The 19,946-nt window shown below is 54.6% G+C and overlaps 7 protein-coding genes across 7 annotated transcripts; 4 read left to right on the forward strand and 3 right to left on the reverse strand.

The window, feature by feature from the left end:
• The first annotated feature begins 320 nt into the window (after positions 1-320).
• Positions 321-6,793, forward strand: CAOG_03378 (hypothetical protein). Its single transcript, XM_004364160.2, has 5 exons — positions 321-343; positions 2,227-3,002; positions 3,140-3,650; positions 3,788-6,033; positions 6,205-6,793. Exons 2-5 carry the CDS (start codon positions 2,395-2,397, stop codon positions 6,569-6,571), a joined length of 3,732 nt encoding a protein of 1,243 aa, XP_004364217.1. The 5' UTR covers positions 321-343; positions 2,227-2,394; the 3' UTR covers positions 6,572-6,793.
• Positions 6,794-6,903: 110 nt separating this feature from the next.
• On the forward strand, positions 6,904-7,813 carry CAOG_03379 (hypothetical protein). Its single transcript, XM_004364161.2, has 2 exons — positions 6,904-7,238; positions 7,460-7,813. Exons 1-2 carry the CDS (start codon positions 6,928-6,930, stop codon positions 7,656-7,658), a joined length of 510 nt encoding a protein of 169 aa, XP_004364218.2. The 5' UTR covers positions 6,904-6,927; the 3' UTR covers positions 7,659-7,813.
• A 241-nt stretch (positions 7,814-8,054) lies between these two features.
• On the reverse strand, positions 8,055-9,352 carry CAOG_03380 (hypothetical protein; the record flags this gene model as incomplete). Its single annotated transcript, XM_004364162.2, has 3 exons — positions 8,055-8,226; positions 8,359-8,605; positions 9,190-9,352. 3 exons carry the CDS (start codon positions 9,350-9,352, stop codon positions 8,055-8,057), a joined length of 582 nt encoding a protein of 193 aa, XP_004364219.2.
• Positions 9,353-9,479: 127 nt separating this feature from the next.
• On the reverse strand, positions 9,480-11,279 carry CAOG_08698 (hypothetical protein; the record flags this gene model as incomplete). The annotated part of the gene is made up of 1 exon (XM_011272007.1): positions 9,480-11,279. The coding sequence occupies one exon, from the start codon at positions 11,277-11,279 to the stop codon at positions 9,480-9,482; it is 1,800 nt and encodes a 599-aa protein (XP_011270309.1).
• A 547-nt stretch (positions 11,280-11,826) lies between these two features.
• On the forward strand, positions 11,827-13,747 carry CAOG_03381 (hypothetical protein). Its single transcript, XM_004364163.2, has 7 exons — positions 11,827-11,901; positions 12,332-12,475; positions 12,564-12,683; positions 12,814-12,935; positions 13,039-13,109; positions 13,176-13,291; positions 13,409-13,747. The coding sequence occupies exons 1-7, from the start codon at positions 11,854-11,856 to the stop codon at positions 13,544-13,546; spliced, it is 759 nt and encodes a 252-aa protein (XP_004364220.1). The 5' UTR covers positions 11,827-11,853; the 3' UTR covers positions 13,547-13,747.
• A 106-nt stretch (positions 13,748-13,853) lies between these two features.
• On the forward strand, positions 13,854-17,804 carry CAOG_03382 (hypothetical protein; the record flags this gene model as incomplete). The annotated part of the gene is made up of 2 exons (XM_004364164.2): positions 13,854-16,995; positions 17,425-17,804. The coding sequence occupies exons 1-2, from the start codon at positions 13,929-13,931 to the stop codon at positions 17,802-17,804; spliced, it is 3,447 nt and encodes a 1,148-aa protein (XP_004364221.2). The 5' UTR covers positions 13,854-13,928.
• Positions 17,805-17,845: 41 nt separating this feature from the next.
• CAOG_03383 (hypothetical protein) lies at positions 17,846-19,933 on the reverse strand (the record flags this gene model as incomplete). Its single annotated transcript, XM_004364165.2, has 1 exon — positions 17,846-19,933. One exon carries the CDS (start codon positions 19,931-19,933, stop codon positions 17,963-17,965), a length of 1,971 nt encoding a protein of 656 aa, XP_004364222.1. The 3' UTR covers positions 17,846-17,962.
• Positions 19,934-19,946: the final 13 nt, after the last annotated feature.

A 19,946-nucleotide genomic window follows, 5' to 3' on the forward strand; every position in this document is an offset into this window, starting at 1 on the left:
CTTCCGCACCAGCGCATCTTTGTATTCGATGCACAATGAGAGTGTGAGTGCGGCAGAGAGAAGTTTTGCAGCCGCGCGAGTGCTGCAGAAGGGGGATTTGAGCCAAAATCTCGAGCCGAGGCACGCGCGCGAAAATCTGTAATGCGGTGGTGGTTTTTTTTTTTTTTGTAAATAATTCGCTTCATGTTGTCCGAGTTCATTGGCGCATCTCGAAATCTGCAGCACCACACCAGTTGGCATTTTATGCACCTTTTTTTCATCAGAGCCACAGGGGTCCAAGGGCATTAAACACAGCAAAAAAAGCTCAGTCCTATTTTATTTTATTGTTTTTTTTTTTCTCTTGGTAATCATTTTTGGTGTTTGCTCAACCTCGATTTGAAAAGAAGCCTCGTCGCGCGACCTCTCTTTCAATCCTTCCGACGGGCGCTCGCCCCTCTTCCCTCCTAACCAATCATTTGTGATTCAATGGCGTCACCAGCGTAGGGGACAGACCGTGGTGCTTGCTGGAGGATGTCTGAGCAGTTTTCCTTTTTTTTTTTCTTTTTTTTTCGTTTTCCTTCCTTCCTTCCATGGCGTTCTCTCCGAAAAGGCCTTGGGAGCTTTTTTTCCAGCTTATGCTGCTTTTGACGGAATTCCTTGTGTCTTGCCTGTTTTCCTTATTGCCGCAAGTGTCGACGCAGTGACTGCGAGATTGAGACGTTGATCACACAGCTTTCAGAGGCGAATCTGACGGCCGATTTTGCTGCCCTTGTTGCCAACCAGAGCAGACCAAAGTAGAAAAAGCAAAAACGAAACGTTTCGCGTTTTGTGGTTTCAGAGTTTGTTGAGCGCTCCTGTTTTGTGCTTGTCTTGTTGGGATTGTTACTTCGATGCTCCACACACGCGAATTCTCTGGGTTGATGACGAGAGAGAGAGAGAGAGAGAGAGAGCGGCAAAACCAACCCAAACAACAGCAAAATCAAGCAGATCAACTTTGATTTTTCGATTGTTGACCCCATTCATTCATTTTTTTTTTTTTTTTTTTTCCGTTTCGTCTTTTCTTTTTTTTTTTTTTTTTTCGGTGCCACCCCCGTCTCTCTTTGGAGCCGTGTAAGCACCCCCTGTTTCCCCCCTCATGCAGCACCCCCTGTTCTTGCATTTATGTGGGGGTGGTTGGAGGTGTGGGAACGGCACTGGCTGGTTGCTTGGACGTTTTTCGCTTTTCGATCACTGTTTTTTTGGAAGCAAGCTTTTTTTTTTTCTTCTATTATTATGATTGACGCTGTGCTTGCGAGCCCTCTTGTCGCCTTCTTTGCGCGCCCTGCTCGCTCTGCTACCGCGGGGCGTAAGCTGACATGCTCTTGTCCGTGTCGAAGCTAGCGGCACGGCGGAAGCGGGGCGGCAGAGCGAGCAGCGAGCATGCGCGTGCGTGTCCTATGCGCGTGCATTGGCGCGAAGTCTCGAGACTTTTTTTTTTTCTCCTCTCCCACTTCCACCGCCCCCCCTCCCCCCATTCGCTCGTGCGCTGCACACGCATCCAGTGCGACATCGTCATTTCCCCTCATGCTTTTACGTCCCGCCGCTGGCCTCTGCGCGCATGTGCGTGGCTTTTCTCGTCATGTTGCCGGTGTGCCAGATTTCTTGTTCAGTTCTCTCTCTCTCTCGGCGCTGGCCCTCGTCCTCTGGCGCCCTCCTGCTGCACACGTCCCTTTCCATTTCGCCGTGTCGTGTGATGCAGTGGCTGTCTCGGGGTGTGGGGGTGGGGGGTCTGAGTGTCGGCTTTCGCGCTTTGCCATGGGGCCTCGCTGCATGTGTCAATGTTTTTTTTTTTCTTCTTCTTCTGGTTTTTCTCGCTTTTTTTTTTTTTTTTTTTTTCGCTTTTTTCGCTTTTTTTGTGCGCTCGCCCCTCGTTTTGGTGTGTGTGTGTGTTCGTGTGTGCCGCGCATGTCGCGCAGTGCAATCGTGGCATCCACCAGCTCGCTTCATCCAGCAAGCCACTCCCCTCTCTCCCACCCCTCTCTTATCGCGGTCTCTGTCTTTTTTTTTTTTTCAAGTTCTTTTTTTTTTTTTTTTTGTATGGTTTTCTCATTGTGTTCTTATTCTTTGATTATGATAATGAATTTTTTTTTTTTTTGGTGGGTTGGTCTCGATTCTGCTTTTTGGCTTTTCTCAGCACATCGTCCCCTTCTCAGGCCCTTTCTCCCGCTCACTCTGTCTCTCTGTCGTGCGCTTTGAACAACAAAACAGAACCAGAAACAGAACCACACCCATACACGCAAGCAAAACAAGAAAAGAATACAACTAAAACAAAGAAAAAAAAAAGAGGACACAAAAAACCAAGAAAAACCTCACCCTCCCGAGTCACCTCACCCCCCTCCTCTTCTCCGCCCCGCTCCGCCCCGCCTGCCTCCCGCCATGTCGGAAAGACCAGAAGACGCGCTCTATGTCTCGTCGCCGTCGTCGTCGGACTCGTCGTCGTTCCCGTCCTCGCCAGGAGAGGACACAAGCAAGGACGCCATGCTAATCGAGCCGACAACAGCCTCGTTGGCAACGCCCGCATGCGCTTCCACGGCAGAAGACGCCGCCACTGCTGCCTCCGACGCTTCGGGCGCTACGGACGCAATGGCTGTAGTTGCAGCCGGCGACAGCCACACGACGGCCTTCACTGCGCGCGTCAAAACGCACAGCAAGGCGTCCGAGTACGAGGGCGTCTCCAGACACAACCCTGGAGATATCACCTACAACTCAGCCGCCGCCAAGACCTCCGACGAGGGCGCGATTTTCTCAAAGGACCAGTTTGGCTCGTACTATGCCGTCAAGCCTTGCAAGGTGCTCGTCGTCGAAGACCACGAAATCATGCAGCTCCTTGTCAAAACCTGGCTTGCAAGGCTCAACATTGAGGCCAAGTACGCAGACGACGGCCTGCAGGCTGTGAAATTGGCTGAAGAGCACACGTTTGATGTCATTTTCATGGACCTCGTCATGCCCGTCATGGATGGTATTCAGGCCTCCAAGATTATTCGGTACGTGCGGTCTCCCTTTTTTTCTTTTCTCACTACCCCTTCTTACCCCCCTTGGTTTGACTACATTCACACTGCCTTCACGGAGACTTTCCAAGCACTGACAACTCACACTCTCTTTCTTTCCCTCCATCCTTTAGAACAAGCAAGACCAGCCGGAATACTCGCACTCCGATTGTCGCCTTCTCGGCACTCGCGCTGCCTTCTGACTTGGCCATCAACGACTTTATGAACAAGCCATTCGGATGGGGCGATATTGCGGCTGCCATCGACAAGTGGGGACGCCACCGCCTCTCGTTTGTCATTGATGGCCCTGTGGATCTGAACAAGTATCCAATGGGTGCCTACTCTTCGTCGCCCCCCGCCAGCTCGTCAACACCTGCTGTCTCGGATGTCACTGCGATGGATGCATCGTCGCAAAGCGTCCCGTCCCAAGGGCTTGTGTCCGCCCAGCCCTCCTCCTCCTCCTCTTCGCAGTCCAAGATTGTTTCCAAGGCCGAGAAAGTGGCGTCCATCGACATTTTTGACGATGTTCGCAACCTCGTTTCCGCTTTCCATCTCTTCCGAGACTCGTCCTCGTCGCACAACGCAAACCGGCCACTGACACCGTCGTCGTCGGAAGTCTCTGCACTTCGTCCAAGACATGCCTTGGTAAGAGACCGTGTTGGATGTTCTTTTTTTTGTGAGCTTTCATTTGGCTGGCGTGGGCTTGTCGGCAAGGTGTGTGTGTGTGTGAAAGTCACGGCTTTGCGAATTTTTTTGACTGACTGTTGCTGTTGGCTGCCCAGACCAACCCTTACGAGTCGTGCACGGCTCTGGTGGTGGAAGACGACGAAATCACCCGACAAGTCTTGCGGGATCAGCTGCTCCAATTCAAGCGCGAGGTCCATACCGCCGCGGATGGCGAGGAGGCTGTTCAAATGTGCAAGGAGCATTTGTACGATCTCATTCTCGTGGACATTGAGCTCCCCAAAATCAACGGCTACGAGGCCATCTGCAAGATTCGCCAAGACGGATCTCTCAACCGCCTGTCGTCAGTCATTGCATTCACGTCGCAGTACGAGGACAACCATCAGTTCTTCCGGGAGCTGGGCATTGCAAACCTGCGGTCCAAGCCTGAAAAAAAGTACATTACCTCGATGGAAGAGGTGGAATCTGTCGATTCAGAGCCTCCTGCTGGCGATGAGCCCGACGACAGCTTGCCTGATGGAGGGCATGACGGCGCCGCGAGCACGGCTTCGGGTGCTCCCGAAATTGCCGCACCGGGTGCCACCGACCCCGCCGCTGAATTTGCACTCCCAGCCAACGCGAAGGCCAAGCGCGTACCTAAAGAGGATGCTGTAAAGATTCCCAAACGCAAAGGCCGTCCGCCAAAATACCCCCGTCCTGCGGACGGCGCACTCGGCTCTGCAACGCAACGGCCCCAATTGGACGCCTTGGGTGCTATTCTTCTACCCACCGACAGCGAGGCTGCTGCTGTTCGTGGCGCGACGACCGCCGGACCCACACGCGATTTTGCCGCGATTTCTCTGCCTGCCGTGCGTTCGCCTTCGCCCAGTGCGCCCTTGTTGGCTGTTGCACCACCTTCGTCCACATCCGTACTGACACCTCAACAGGTTGCTCAAATACGTCGCCACGACGCCAAACCAGTGTCGCCCATTGTTGCGGCGGTCACCAACAACAACAATAGCAGCGCACTCGGATTGAGCCCCAACGTAGATTTGAGCAACAGGAAACGACGCGCCCCTGCGGGCGCTAACACCGAGTTTTTCGCCCTGCCCAACAAGCGCTTTGCTCTCGAATCCGACCGATCGGCCGACTCGACGTCAAGCACCCCGTCAGCCATTCTCTCCAGTTCGACCTCTTCGTCCATGCCGGTCCCTGGAGCCGAGTATGACGTGACTGTGGGGCGACATATCCCATCACCCGCTGTACCCATGAACACGTCCATGCATGCCACTCCGGTTTCAGCCTCAGTGACACCAGTCCTCGACACTGCGTTGGCGATGGCTTCACACGCGGCCTCGGCATCCATTCCTGCACTCTCCCACGCCTCCAGCTTGCCAGGGTATGTGCCGTTCAGCAGCTACCCCGGCATGAACATTCCGCCGGCGCAGCTTGCACCCCCACCACCTCCTCCTCCAGTCTACTCGAACACACCAGCGATGCAGTACCCCCCTCACATTCCACCTTACGGGCCGGCGGCGTTTGGAGCTCCGCTGGGCGGCCTCGTCGGTCCGCAACAGGCGAGCCAAGCCATGTACGCACGATCGCTTCCGTACCCCGCGCCGGGCTTGTTCTCTCGCTTCCCTCAGCCCGATCCGTCCGAAGCTCTGCGGCAAGCCCACCTGGCAGCCGCAACTGCGTTGATGAACAATAACAACACGTGGCCAGCAAATGGTGGTTCGCACATGCCTCTGCCCCCGCCGCCTCCCCTGCATCCCCACGCAATGTCGCACTCTTTGTCGTTTCCCACGGCCCCCTCGCAGCCAGGCTCGCAATCACACACACCTCTCCCGCTCCCACAGCCGACGATGCACTATCCTCTTGCTCAGCATCCTTCTGCGCCAGTGACGAAGGCAGCAGCAGCAGCAGCACCACCACCACCGCCAGTCCATTCGCTGGCACCACAGGTTCAGCAGCCCGCATCGGGTCCGGTCCTGCCTCCGTCCAAAGCCACCGCAGCGGCGGCGACAGCACCCTCAGCAGCAGTAGTAGCAGCTATGGCCGTAGCAACAGCAGGAGCAGCAGCAACAACAGCGTCGTTGCAAAAATCTCAACAGGAAAGAGAGGACAATAGTCCAAGGTCGGTCGACTCTGATACGAATTCGAGGCCCGAGCCTGGTGCGCCAATCTACCACTCTGTCGTTTTTAAAGGCAGGAACGACCCTCCAACGCCACCACCACCCGTTGTTACAGACAAAGTTGTCGCAATGGCGCAGGAGTTGGTTCAGAGCAACCGGTCTCGGCTCGATCCTGAAGATGCCATCACGTATCCGGTGGCCATGTTTGCCAAGAACCGCATGCGGCAACCGTAAGTTTTGTGTTTTTTTAAATCGACTCCATTTTCTGAAGTTTGTTTCCCTGCTGCTGACTTGTATCCAACGTTGTTTCCTTACGGTTTGGTTTTGGTTGCGCTGCTTCTCTCTCTCTCTCTCTATCTCTCTCTATCTCTCTCTCTCTCTTTGTCTTTTTGCTCTTCCAGGGACACGCCAAAGTCCGTCACATTCCAAAGCAGCCGCGAAACGCACAATGCCAAAGAGCAATTCCGTCGCAAGGAAATGAGTGATTGCGTCGAGGACTTGCGCAAGATTGTGCCTGGATGCCACCCGCGCGCCGACAAGGCAAACGCCCTCAAGCAAGCCGTCCATTTCCTTCTTGATGCCGTTCTTGTCTTGCAGGCCAATCCCGAGGTGGCTGCCCAACTCCCGCTGCCATTGCGTGTCATTCCCAACAATCTCAACGTGTTCCAGCTGGAGCCTGCATGTGCCGATGCTCCAGCGGAGGTGGAACGGCTCCCGCCGATCCGTCGTCGTCGCGCCAAAACCGACGGCGATGACGATTCGTCCTGAGAGCGCTCGACTAGGGTGTCTTTTTGATTTTCTTTGATGTGCATGTCTTTGTATTCTTTCTTTCTCATCTCTCTCACCCCCCTCCCCGCCCCTTCGCCACCCTCCCGATAGTCTGAACTTTCCTCATCATCCATCGTTTTTTTTCTTCTTGTTCTTTTCCACTTCGTTTCGCCTGCTGGTCCAGAGTCTGTTACATTTTATTAAAACTACCTTCTTGTTGCCTTCAGTGTTTCCTCTGTTTGCCCCACTGAGCCTTTTTTGTTTTGATTTGCTTTTTGGAATTTCTTCATATTACTTTACCTATATATGTTGCCTTGGCACTCACGGCAGTCTCACTTTGTGTGCTCGAGCTCGCCATGTTTGCACGAATGGGAAGCGCCGTCCGCGAGAAAATCACCGTCCTGTACGGAGACTACAAGACGGCGACGCTGGACACGATCAAGGCCATCCGCACGCGCCCGCACGTTGCCGCTGGCTGGGCTGGGCTGTTTGGCTCGCTCGGGTACATTGTCGCAACCAACCCGGCGCCGCAGTCGTACGAGCGGGCAGCCCTCGTCGCCAGCGGAAACGAGCTCTATCTGCTCTCCCCTGCCGCGCGCAACGCTCGCACGTTCGCCACCGTCCAGAGCGCACGCGAGCTCGCCCAGCAGCACCAATTATACCACCTGTAAGGGGGTTGGGGGGTTTGATTTCGTTTGTGTCGAGTCGAGAGTGGGCGAGCAAATCCACATGTGTTTCGCTGGTGGTTCTGAGAAGTTTCTTGGCGGTCTTTTTTTTTTTCTCTCTCTCTTTCTTTTTTAATTCCCTTTGATCTCATTCTGCTTGGTCCGACTGCACCGTTGGTGGTGTTGAGCTAATCATTTGGTCTTGCTGAAATTTTTGTTGTAGAGACTTGGTTTTATTCTCGTTGATACTACGGAAGGACACGTCGGCAGACTGCAAGAGCTACAGACACAAGATTGGACAGCTTGAATTTTCACACCCGCTATCGTTGAGTGCACTCAATACCAAGGTGGTCGACGTTGGAGCAGTCGGGCGCTGGTGGCGATTAGAGCGCACGATGGTTGATTTTGACGTTGAAAATTGATTTGATAGCATTGATGAACCCCTTTGCCAATTGCAGGCCACGGGCGGCCACTCCTTGTTGCGTCCGTATTGTAGGAAGAAGGTGAAATAATAATTAGATCTTCCACTGTCTTCTTTCTATTGCTTGCTCGGGTGGCTTTCATTGATGGAAACAACAAAGATTGGTTGTTGTGCACGAATGCATGAGATTCAGCCTGCTTTTCACTTTCCATGGATGATAGACCTGCCATTGACTTCTACAACACCAACGACACACAACTCGCTCGCTGGTCATAGCAGATTTTTTCCACAAGGCACTGTATTATCAATCTCTTTCGTAACTTTACAACCAACTCGCAACAACATCAACTCTCATCAAACACTTTCTCCCGCGCGCAACCGAGCCGGAGACCCCAGTTTACATGGACTTTTCCCACAGGTAGTTTGCGATAAAGTAGGGCGTCTGGACCTTAGGATCGAGCGAGAATGGTCGCACATCGTTGTTCTTTGTCACAAAGCCCTTAACGAGGTTGTCTTGCTCAAAGTCCCACTTGATGTTGGTAATGTTCATGTACAACGAGACAATGCTTCTGCGGGAAGTGGCATGCCGGAAAATAAGCTTGGTTCGGGATGGCACGCTCTCTCCATTGTTCAAGACAGCACAAGAAAAAAAAAAACAAAAAAACCCCGGATGCAAACCAAGCATCACCCCTCCGACATACTTGTTTTGAGGAACACCAACAGTGCGGGCTTGCTCGACTGCCTGTCGCCGAGCTTGGATGGCATCGAGATCGCCGTCCAATTTGTGCATGGTGCTCGTGAGCGCTTGGTTGTCCCGGTCCAAGTGGTTGATGGACTTTGCCAATGCAAACTTGTCATTCTCGATATTCTGCAGCACCTCCGCATGCTGGTTGTCGGGCGTTGCGCGAACGCACTTGCTCTCTTCGGCGCTCAACTTTGCGGTAAGTTCTGTTTTTGTTTGGGGGGAGGGGAGAGGATGGTGATGATGCAAGTGAGTTCAATGGGTGATTCGAGCTGTGATTGATCGTTCATCACGAAAGCGAGTTGCAAAGTGCAAAGGTCTACACGAAGCGAGGAAGAAATACAAAAACCAACCAGTTCAAGAAGCACGAAACAACCAAAAAAAAAAAGAAAAAAAAAAAGGTGAAACCGTTTCAAACTGCTAGATTTTTCGGCCTTTCTGTTGAGAGCGTTTCCAACTCTTCCACACTCGTTTTTCCACGCTCCTTTGACATCTTGATACGCATTCACCACACTCTGTCATGTGTGCATGAGGGACACGGTGACAGCCGAGGCGCACGGGACTTGCAACAGTTCGAGTTTGGCGGCAAAAAGCAGCAGCCAGCGTTTTTCAAACTGTTTTTGGGTTTTTGGTTTTTGGTTTTCACCCAAACGACACTACGCCGCCCTTTGTGCTCTGCACTTGGAAGCAGCACAGTCACCCATCTCGAGCCGTATTCATGGTTGTGTGCTACAGCAAAAATTGTCGACAATGGGGTGCGGGGCGGGGCGTTGGAGCGAGGCTCGTGTACCTAGAATGGCTGCTTTGCTAGCGAGTTCGCGCTGCTCGTGAATGTCGCTGACTTGGCGCTGCAGTTGCATGATCTCAGACACTTCGCGAACATCGTCGCCCTGGGTGAAAACACGCGTTGCCTCGCGCATGAGCTCGCCAGTGGTTTGGAACGTCACAGACATTGATCTTTGTTTTCAATGAATTATCAATAACGACTGACTGGACTCCCAAATCGAGTTCAGCCACTTTGGATTTTCCAGTAGACAGCACATGAGGAGTGACATCAACAATGCAAGCAAATGAGACGGTTCAACGCACACACGCAAGAACAGCCTGCTCGGTTTGGTCAAGTAGGGCTTTGACGCCGGGATGAAGATTTTCGAGCTTGAGGCCGCCCATCACGCTCGCCGCGTTCGGCATCAGGTCATGGCCGCAAACCATCTTGACGTACGTGGTCCAAAACAGGACGCGATCTTCGCTCCCAGTCGAAGTGACTTTGGTCGTCAGCTGGGCGAGCATCTCGTTCCAAAGCACGTCCGAGTCGTCTTGCGAGTCTGCGTGCACGCGATCGACCATATCGAGCATGGCCATGGTATCGTTGTTCTCACTTGACGCCAAATCACTCGCGCGATCCTGCAATGTCTCGCCAGGACCTGAAGCACTCGCGAGGGCCGAATCAGAGGACTCTCTGCAGAACGCTTTGAAGTTCGAGACAAAGTACCACTTGCGCTGCGGAAGGGCCTGGACAACCCTGAGACGCCGAGTGTCTACGTCCGTGCTCCTGAGCAGTCGGTGCAGAATCAAGTACGACTCAATGCACGGCAGCAGCGTGTAGACGACGGAAGCGCCAACAACTTTTGTGATCCGAGCCTGGGCGGCTGGGAGATCGGGCGAAGCGGCGTACATGTCACTGTCTCTGAGAAAGACGTGCTTGAGCTTGGCCTGCGTCAGAATGTTGGAAACACCTTGCTTGTTGACGGCACCCGATGTGGTCACAAAGTGGAAGTGCTGGCCGAGGGTCGTGTACTTGCGGTAGAACTCTTCGTCGTTGTCACCCTCAACAACAAGAATCGGCTTGCTGTCCTTGACTTGGCTGAGTGCGTTGAGGATTGGATAGAGGGAAGGGTGACCTTGCTCGTCCGTGGGCAGTTCGCCTGTCAGCTCGACGACCTTGCCATCCGGAGTGAGGAACATAATCTGTTGGTCCGTTTTCATGCGCGGATCGATGATGGCGCGCGAGTTGGTCGCGACAATGAGCTGAATGTTGTGCTTGTCGCACATGCTGACGAGAAAGTCATACAGCTTGGCTGTCACATTTTCGCAGAGCAGTGCTTCGAGCTCGTCGATGAGGAAGATGCGCTGCTTGAAGGGACTCGGCTCGTGCTCAATGTTCTTTCCGCGCGCGTCGTCTTGCGCAGCGTTGATGGTTGCGCCAGCGGTCAGATGGTAGAGAAGCGTCAGAATGGCAATAATCTTCTGCAGCGAGCCGGCGCAGGCACCAATGTCAAGGGTGACTCCGTTCTCGGTGACAGTGGCCGTGACCGGTCCATAGTTGCCATCGCGAACCGCAGAGACGGTGGCTTGAAGACCGAGGTGACGGAGCCCATCGTTCACAAAGTCTTTTTTTGCCTGAACCAGCCGGACACGCATATGCTGAACTCCAGCGGTCAGGAACATGCACTCTCTGAGCCTTTCCTCCATCATGTCTCCCCACTGATACATCGGTGGCATGAAGGCGAAGCGGATTGGGGCAAGTGACCGGTGGTTGTCGGGTTTGTCTTGAAGCAAACCGTCTCTGAGCGAATACTCCAGCATCACGTTCTCGTTGGTGTGATGGTACTTGGTGTCATGGAACGTGCCCGTGAGCGTGAATTTCTTGTCTGGCGCGCCGACACGGACGAGCGTGTGTGGCGCCTTGTACTGATTGACGAAGAGTCGGTCGCCAAAGAGGTCTTGCAATTCACCTGAAAAGTTGAACTCTGTGTTCTTGAAGTGCTGGGAGCTGGGGATACGGGAGTTGTGGCCGCGCAAGAAGACGATAATTGCCCAGAGGATTTGCGTCTTGCCCGAGCCGTTCGCGCCAACGATAATCTTGCGGCTGGGTGTCATGGTGAGAGTGACGTCCTCAAACCTTTTGAAGTTCTGGAGGCGGAGCTGGTGCAGACTGGGAGTGGGCGAGTGATGCAATACAGAAAGTGAACGTTTCGCTTCATTGCCCAAGTGCCCCTCCTGCGCTCCGTACGCGCCCCGTATTGTCCAAACCTGAACTGGCTTGCAGCACGAGTTTTTGAATCCATGAGGGTCGTGTAACAAGAAGAACTACGTGGTGGCGCAATCAAAAATAAAAAGCGCGCGAAAGTTTGGCGAGAAATGCCTAAAATTGATTGGAACAAAACAGTGCCCCTATTGGAGAAAGCCATATTATGGAAGAGAGGTGCTGTATATTTAGACATTGTTTATGAAGCGAGCGAGCGGAAGCGCGACTACGTGAAGCACGAAACGTGAGCTTGACGAAGCTGCCGCTTCACACTCATTCACGTTTGCGTCCTTTGCATCAACGTCTCTCCAACGCTTTCCAGTCAAAACAATTTTCCAGGACTCGTTGATCCTTGCGTTTTTTTGGGGATTTCGGATGAGCAGCAGTGCAGTCCATTCACGTTACAAACAAAATCCGACAATCATCATGCAGGCTGCAATCGCTGCTCAACTCAATGGCCGAAGCCCCTCCGATGTAAACGAAAATGCCGTCTACTAACTTGTTCTGGGCGTGCTGATACCGTCTTCCGCTCGAGTTGGGTGGGTAGGGGGTTAGGGCAGTCGGTTTGTGTGGCCCCAACCAGCGGGGCGATGATGTGCTTTGCGACCTCGATTCCAACCTGCGTTCATGATGGATGACTTGTCAAATGTCGATGGCGAGTTTGATGGGTGGCGGCGGCGGTGGCGGTGATGGTGAAGCAGGCGACGCGAATCCCAATCCCAAAAAAATCCAACGCCAAATCCAATGCAGTTCCATACAAAGTCCCATACAAATCCAAATCCTAATCCAATGCAATCATCAACGCACCAACGCAACTCAGCAGAAAACAGTATCTTGCATTGAAAAACTCTCCGAGCTTTTCATTCAACAAACCAAAACAGCTCACATCCTCACTTGTACACAGGTCACCGAGCTCAACTTGGACAACCATCGCTTCACTGCGATCGAAGGTTTGACGGAGCAGTTCACCAAGCTGACCAAGCTGTCACTCGCTGCTTGCCATCTCACGTCGCTGGAGGGATTTCCCGTCTTGCCCGAGCTCCGCAAGGTAACACAGTCGGATCAGGATTGGTACCTGTCAAATTTCAGTTTCTCAGCAAAAATGCTTACTTGAAACAATATTTTGCAATCTCCAGCTGTACCTGAACGACAATCGCATTACTGGAGGACTCGACAAGATCGCTGCATGCAAAAACCTCGAAGTGATCGAGCTCGCGAACAACCGCATCGCATCGTTTGCTGAGCTGGCTGCGTTGGTACGGAATTGCATTTTTTTGTGACAAGCTGGGCGGAGAGCAAAGTTCTCCTTCAGTGTGTGTTGCGCCTGATTGTGATTGTGTATGTGTTGTGTGTGTCTGGCATTGCCTTTTTCCTTTCCCTCTCCAGACTCAACTGCCAAAGCTGGATGTTCTCGATCTTCTGGAAAACGAGCTGACAAAGGAAGAGGACTACCATGGTCGCGTGTTCAAGCTCATTCCTTCTCTCCGCGTGCTCGATGGCAGCGATGTGTAAGGCGCAAGTCCCGCGCGTTTCTAGTGGTTTATTTTGTTTTGTGTCCAGCGGACAAACAACAAGACGCATCCCTGATCAATGTGTGTTGATATTGCCTAGTGACAACAACGAGGTCATTATTGGCGAGTCTGGCGATGAGGGCGACGAGGACGATGACGAGGAAGAAGAGGGTGAGCGCACTTGTCTGGAGGGGAAACGGCATTGCCTGTGAAAAGTTGTTCATCGAATCATGACAGGCAATTACAACGGCGAGGACGACGAGGAGGACGACGAGGAGGATGACGAAGAAGACGACGATGATGAGGATGGCCTTGGTCAGCTCATCGGCGACGACATTGAGGATGATGCCGAGGTGAGTTTCAGAGCATTGAATAGTCGTCCCAGACTCGTTCAGAAAGCGCAACCAAAACTCTTATTGAATTTCGACTCAATCTTTGACCGTTTACCCACAACCAACCCGCTTCTGCAGGACTTTGACCCCAGCGGCCAGAACGACGAAGACGAGGACATTCCGGAGGAGGATGACATTGACACTCCAGTCCGCCCCAAGCGTCCCCACGACGAGGACGACGAAGATGACACCAAGCGAGCTCGCGTGGATGCTTAGAGTGGATACCTCACGCACAGCGATGGCATTTGTTGTTTTTTGAAGCGTTGGTCGGTTTGTCGTTTGAGTTTGATTTCTTCTTTTTGTGGATTCTCTCAGTCTGTTCCGGATGGTCGTTTTGCCCGCGCGTGTATGCTTGCCTGAACGTGGTGTAGCTCGTTGTTTGGGCGATCAAACGAAATACAGCAGCGCAACACCCAACGACAACGACAACAACGACAACAAGAACAGAAACACCAACAGCAACAAATCACCATCCACAATGCATTTTCTTTTGTCCTTTTTTCATCTAGCAACACAACAACCTCAACTTCCGCTTGAATTCTTGTATTATCTATCTCAGTCATCGTTCCTTCTCGCTCAGAGCGAAAGTGCAAACCCAATGGAAGCGACTGGCTCGCAGTCACCCCGCTCGGGCGAAACCGCCGCCATCTCTACCACTCCTCCTCCTGTGACTACTATGACAACTACTATGACTACTACTGCTACTGCTACTGCTACTGCTACTGCGAGTGCTCCGTCGCTGGACCAGAGCGAGGCCGTCTTCGCGCCTCCGTCGTCGCTGTCCACGAGGATGACGTCCGATCCAGACGCAGCTCCTCTGCCAAGTACCGATGACGCATCATCATCACCATCATCATCATCAGCGTCGTCCATTGCACGCTCAACCCGAGCCCTGATCGCGTCGGCGCATCTGAGCTTGAATCGCGCGTCCGCCAGCACGACTCCGACGACGACGACGACGACCAAGACTACGACAAGTGCTACAAGAGCTCCTAATGCTACAAGTCGCTCTACAAACCCGGGTCTATCATCAAGCAATGCTGCTACGACGAGCACTGCGGCCGTTGGAGCAGCAGCACTCAATAACACCACTGACAACTCCTTCTCAACCATGCATCCGTCAAGACCCAGCTCATCCGTCTCGTTGGCAACGTTTGGAAGTGCTTCGGCATCGCAGGTGCCTCTGCTGTCACTTTCGAGGCGAGAGCTGGCGCAGCGGGCGCTTGAGCTCAACCGCCGATCGCAGGAAGTGCTTAAGCAGCAGCTCGCCAAGGTCGAGGTGGCGCAGGCCCGAAACAAGGACCAACAACGTGGTATCAAGATTGCAACAAACTCGGAGCGCGCAAATTGGCGAGCTGTGCAGAGGAAGATTGCCATTCGGCGACAGCTTTTGGCCCAGGGCATGGATGCGTCGTCCGCGGCTCGCTTGGCCGCTTCCGGTGCCTCTGTGGAAGACGGGTCGAATGCGCAGGGTGATGTCAAACGAGGGCGCAAGCCGAACGTGCTGCCGCGTCGGTCTGCGTCGTTTTTTGTTGACGACGAAGACCAGTCGCCGCCTCCCAATCCGGATGCGCATGCTCGCCACCAGGCCGCCCTCGAAGCGACTGCACCTGGGATGAAGCTTCACTTGTGGTCGGATGCAGAGCGTGTCCAGCTGAGTAAAGGTGTGCGCCAGCTCAACCAAGAACTCATCCTCAAACCCTTGCTGGCAGCGCACAAGCAGTTGACGGAAGACCTTGAGGCGTCAAACTCGCCCGAGCTGCTGGCTGCCGCACGTGCGGCCCGTGCAGCCTCCTCGGCCTCCAGTGCCAGCTTGCCACTACCCTTGACGGATTCGGCGACACAGCGTCATGTGGACGAGGCTTTTGTGCCCGTTCCCATTCCCGCTCTCAATGGCGAGTTGCCCGCGCCCCATGCAGCCCCTCTTCCCGCAGTTGGCAGTGTCACCACCGAGTCATCCTCTCCGCTTGCAGAGCCGCCGCTGCAGCCAAACCCCAGCACACAAGCGGCCCTTGCGCGGTGGCGCTCCAACCGAGCCTCGGCCATTTCTGTTCCGAGCAACGACAATCCCGCCCAGCGGTATCAAGAGCTCGTGCAACAAGCGCACCGCATCTACGACCAACTCATGGAGGTCACGCAGCGCATCCAGGGTATCCAGGACATTCCGAACGAGGAGCTCGAGCAAAATTTGGTTGGACTCGACTGGGAGCGAATCGCGCGCTCGTTCGTTCCGGGCCGAACCGCCGCCGAGTGCACGATTCAATGGGTAAACAACGATCATCCGCGGATCAACAAAGGGCCCTGGACGAAAGAGGAAGACATTGCGTTGCTCAAGCAAGCCAACTTGCGTAAAAAGCGTGACTGGGAGGCCATTGCGCATGCCGTCAACACCAACCGCACGCCAGGCCAGTATCTGCGACGTTTTCAGCGCAGTCTGAACAGCCTCATGTTACACAGCAAGTGGACGGTTGAGGAGGACGATATGCTTCGCGAGGCGATTCGCCTCTACGGCGAGCGGAACTGGCAGGCCATTGCTGCGCGTTTGCCCGGGCGAACTGGTCAGCAGTGTCTTCACCGCTGGCACAAGACACTCAACCCCAGCATCAAGCGCGGAAAATGGGAGCCGGAAGAAGACGCCTTATTGTTTATCGCGGTCGACACGTTTGGCAGTCGGAATTGGATTAAAGTGCAGGCGTGCGTTCCGCATCGCACTGATGTGCAGTGCCGCGAGCGATGGGTCAATGTGCTCGACCCAAGTCTACTGCATCGGCCATGGGCGCCCAAAGAAGACGAAAACCTCGCGACTGCCGTCGAGCAGTTTGGCACTGGCAAGTGGGCGCGGATTGCCACTGAAATGGCCCCGCGCACAGACAACCAGTGCTGGAGGCGCTGGAAGTTTCTTCACCACGACGAAATGACCCAGTACCGCCACGAACGCATCCAAAAGAAGTCTGTTTTGGTGACCAATTTCGTTGGGCGAGAGCACGAGCGGTCTGCCATCACGGCGGCGGATGTCGAGTTGCCCGCTGCCAGCCGACCAGGATTGAATGGCAACGGCGCGGGGAAACGGCGATCGCAAGACATTGATGAAGGGCAGGACGAGGCCGGGCTGGGTGATTTGGCAAATGCAGAGGAAAGTGACTCGGACGAATTCGATGGCGCTGTTGTTTCCCGTCAGGCGAAATCGAAAGGTCGCCGGCGCACCGGAGCTGGTGCCAGTTCCGAAGCTGCTGCTGTTGCTGCCGCTGCTACTACCACGACTACTACTTCTTCAAAAGGACCTGTGCAATATGCTCGCCTCGATCCCACCAACAATTCAAAATCCGGGTTGCTTCTGGCGCTCCAAGCGCAAGCCGCCGCTGCTGCCGCTGCCACCGCACTCAAAGCCTCTGGCGTGTTGGGTGACGCACGACCTCCCGCAAACGCCGAAGTAGCGGCCCAATTGCTGCTCCAGGCTCAGGACACCGTCCAAGCAACGCGTCCGCAAGCACTAGAGCAAGCCGCGACACAGTTCACGGCCATGGTCGAGGAGTACAACGCTCAGGTGGATGCGCTGCAGCAGGACAATGTCGTTACGACCACCTCCATCAAACGGCCTCGGTCGCAAAAGCCAGGCCCGCGCAAACGTCAAGCTCTTGCCCCGAGCGCTAAATCTTCGAGCTCACGTAGCCGCGCTGGGCGACGGCGAGGGAGTAGCAGCCGACGATGCCACAACAGTAGCAGCGAGGACGAGGAAGACGACGACAGCAACAACGCGTTTGACGAGTCAGATGACGATGCCATCCCTTCCGGCGATGAAGAGCCCGACAGCGCCGAGCAACAGCAGCAGCAGCAGCAGCAGCAACAGCAACAACAACAACAACCTGCTACAGCGCGAGCACTAACTTCTCGTCGCACTCGCGCCCCAGCTCAATCCGCCATCGTCGATCCAAGCATCGGATTGCCCAACAACCGTTCCAGCACCACTGCTTCATCACAGCCTCCTGCTACAATCTCCATGGAGTCGCTGTATTTGCGAGCGTTTCACGTGCAGCAGCAACAACAACAGCTGCAACAACAGCCACAACAACAACAACAACAACAACCGCCAGCAGAGGATGCAGCTGGCTCTGCAGCTTCTGCAATTTCTGCGATTCGTCTGAGGAATATGCGTCGGCTGCCACCGAATGCCGCGACGCTCTCCATGTACCATCGCCTGGTCACATCGATTGGTGATTCGCATGGTGACGGCGATGCGCCAGCTCCCCCACCTCTCTCGCAGGCAACCATCGCTTCACCCGCCTTCCAGCAGCTCGCAAACCGATTTAACAGCGCCTTCCTGTGGCCGTCTTTACTAGCACAGTTAAGTCCTGCGGACGCGGACGCCAGCACTTCTGCGCACTCCGCCTTTTCTGCTCCCCAAATGCGCAATCCGGATGCGCCAGTCGTATCCATGCTTGTCGAGGCGGCGAGTGACTCTAGCGAGCAAAGCTGATGCAAACAACAAGATGGACTTTTGTGGAACTATCGATTGCTTGTAAAATTCAAAACTTAATCATAACGAAATACACAAACACGCACAGAAACAACATAAAACAATCAAACTTGTGAAATCAAAACCAAAACGGAACAACCCGGCTCCGTTCGCATTCATTAAGGGAGAGCCTCGTTGTTGTTGGCTCCTTCCTCCGTAGTGGACGGAGGCAGCAGTGGCGCCTCCTCGGCCGACGCGACTTCAGATGCAACAGGGCTGCGAGACTCGGGCAACTCGGAGGAAGGCGGCTCAGCTGGTTGGGATTCCACCCCAACTTCTGCCACAGTGTCGGCTGCCGCGTCAGTGGGAGCAACAACAACGTCCGCAGCAGGAGTGGCAGCGTCGACAGGAGCGACGACAGTGCCGTCCTCGCCAGCGTCGGCGGGCACAGGTTGCTGGCTGAGCTCTGATGAAGAATGAAGAGTTTGTTCCGGCTCACTCGGTTCAGCCACAAGCAGAGGCGGCGAGACTTCCGTGCTGGTAGTTGGAAGAGCAAACTCGGGGTTTTGATCGGCCACAACTGCATCCTCCTCTGTCGACATTGGAGCGACGACGGTTGACATCGGCTCGTCGGGGACGTCACTTGCCACAGCCGTCTCGCCCGCTGGCGCGTCGACTGCCTTGTCGATTTCCGTCGTTGTAGGTTCGACATGAGGCTCAAAGCTCGGCGGAATGGTTGGCGTATCGTCCTGAGGTGGGTGGTGCTGGCTGAGGTCCGATGCAATGTCGAGAGGTGCCGAAGGTTCGGGCAGAGGAGTTGGCTGATTCGGGATCGATGCAGGATCAACAAAGGACGGAGTGTGCTCTGGCGCCTCGATGTGCCCGTCCGTTTGCATCATGGACGTCGTCTCGGCTGTCGGAACAGTGGGAGCCTCCAATTGAGCAGGGTAAGTTTCAGAATATTCCACTTGCATGGCATCGGTGTCGGCAGTGTGGCAGGCAGGAGACGCGGCGGCGGTGGGCTCCTCATGAGTGTCTTTGAAAGCAACTGGAGTTTCATGCAGCACCGCAAACGCTTCTTCGAGTACTGCAGGTGCTTCATAAGCAGCTGACGCATCGTCCGAAACTGCGGGAACTTCCAATGGTGGTTCCTCCACGGCCATTGGTGCTGCCTCAACAGCCACAGATGCTTCTTCCGCCACCACTGGTGGTGGTGGTGGTGGAGTTTCAGCACGCAAGGGCAGGCCCGAGTCCTCGTGAGACACGGCGGCTTCGTCGATCAAAGGCAGCGTTGGCTCGTTCAGAGAAGGGGATGTTGCTTCTACGAGGCTCGAATCGATACGATCCAGGGCTGGGACGACGGCGGCACGTTGCTGGGACTCTTCGACGCCAGCCATAGGAGAGGCATGTTGCTGCTCTTCATCAGAATGCGCCAGCTCGTTGGAATCAGCAAAGCCTGCTGCAGGAGGAGCTGCATCAACATTGCTGCCCTCATCTACTTGGGTCACAGTTTCGATCACGGGCTCAGTTGCAGCTCCGACGGCGTGGTGAACGTCGAGAGAGTCGCCCACCTCCGCAGCATGATCACTCATGAAGCCCACATGTTGGCTGTCCGCCTCGTTGGCAACTGCAGTCGCGTTTGGCACACTACCAATTTCGTCCACTGACGACTGTGAAAACCGCCGCTCAGGAGTAGACGACAGCAGCTGGTCCAGATCCATTTGCTGACGGTAGGTGTGGAAAAAGTTTCTGACTTGGGTGGCCGTCTTGGTCTGCACTACCTGCGCAACGGCACTCCAATCGCCGGCATGCTGCTTGAGGCCTTCGATCAGCCGCTCGCGCTCGACACGAGTCCAGTATGTGACTAGTTGCTTTGTGCCATCGGGAAGGGTCGTGGTGACAGACGGGATGGAATGGGCGGGAATGACGCCGTCGAAGGGCAGCGCGCCTGCAGCAGCTTCGATAAAGTCGCCCTCGCCTTGAATGTCGACGTCGTCTTCAGGGGATGCGGTTGATGCTTGTCCCAGCCCAATCATCGAATCAAGTTTGAGCTTTTTGCGGAAGGCGTTGTAAAAGTCGCGACACTGCCCGTCGCTTCGCGTGCCGACGTGTTGCGAGACCATGCGCCAGTTCTTGCCATGCAGCCGCATCGCGTCCAGAGCA

The sequence above is a fragment of the Capsaspora owczarzaki genome (assembly GCF_000151315.2).
Source record: "Capsaspora owczarzaki ATCC 30864 unplaced genomic scaffold supercont2.4, whole genome shotgun sequence".
NCBI lineage: Eukaryota > Filasterea > Ministeriida > Capsasporidae > Capsaspora > Capsaspora owczarzaki.

What these genes read in the sequence shown, in the direction of transcription:
- CAOG_03378 (XM_004364160.2), top strand. Translation starts at nt 2,395, where the DNA reads ATGTCGGAAAGACCAGAAGACGCGCTCTATGTCTCGTCGCCGTCGTCG. An exon ending in TTCGTCCAAGACATGCCTTG is followed by an intron (nt 3,651 to 3,787) that starts GTAAGAGACCGT and finishes TTGGCTGCCCAG; the next exon opens with ACCAACCCTTACGAGTCGTG. An exon ending in AAGAACCGCATGCGGCAACC is followed by an intron (nt 6,034 to 6,204) that starts GTAAGTTTTGTG and finishes TTGCTCTTCCAG; the next exon opens with GGACACGCCAAAGTCCGTCA.
- CAOG_03379 (XM_004364161.2), top strand. Translation starts at nt 6,928, where the DNA reads ATGTTTGCACGAATGGGAAGCGCCGTCCGCGAGAAAATCACCGTCCTG. An exon ending in CAGCACCAATTATACCACCT is followed by an intron (nt 7,239 to 7,459) that starts GTAAGGGGGTTG and finishes TTTTTGTTGTAG; the next exon opens with AGACTTGGTTTTATTCTCGT.
- CAOG_03381 (XM_004364163.2), top strand. Translation starts at nt 11,854, where the DNA reads ATGCAGGCTGCAATCGCTGCTCAACTCAATGGCCGAAGCCCCTCCGAT. An exon ending in TCTTGCCCGAGCTCCGCAAG is followed by an intron (nt 12,476 to 12,563) that starts GTAACACAGTCG and finishes TGCAATCTCCAG; the next exon opens with CTGTACCTGAACGACAATCG. An exon ending in GTGCTCGATGGCAGCGATGT is followed by an intron (nt 12,936 to 13,038) that starts GTAAGGCGCAAG and finishes GATATTGCCTAG; the next exon opens with TGACAACAACGAGGTCATTA.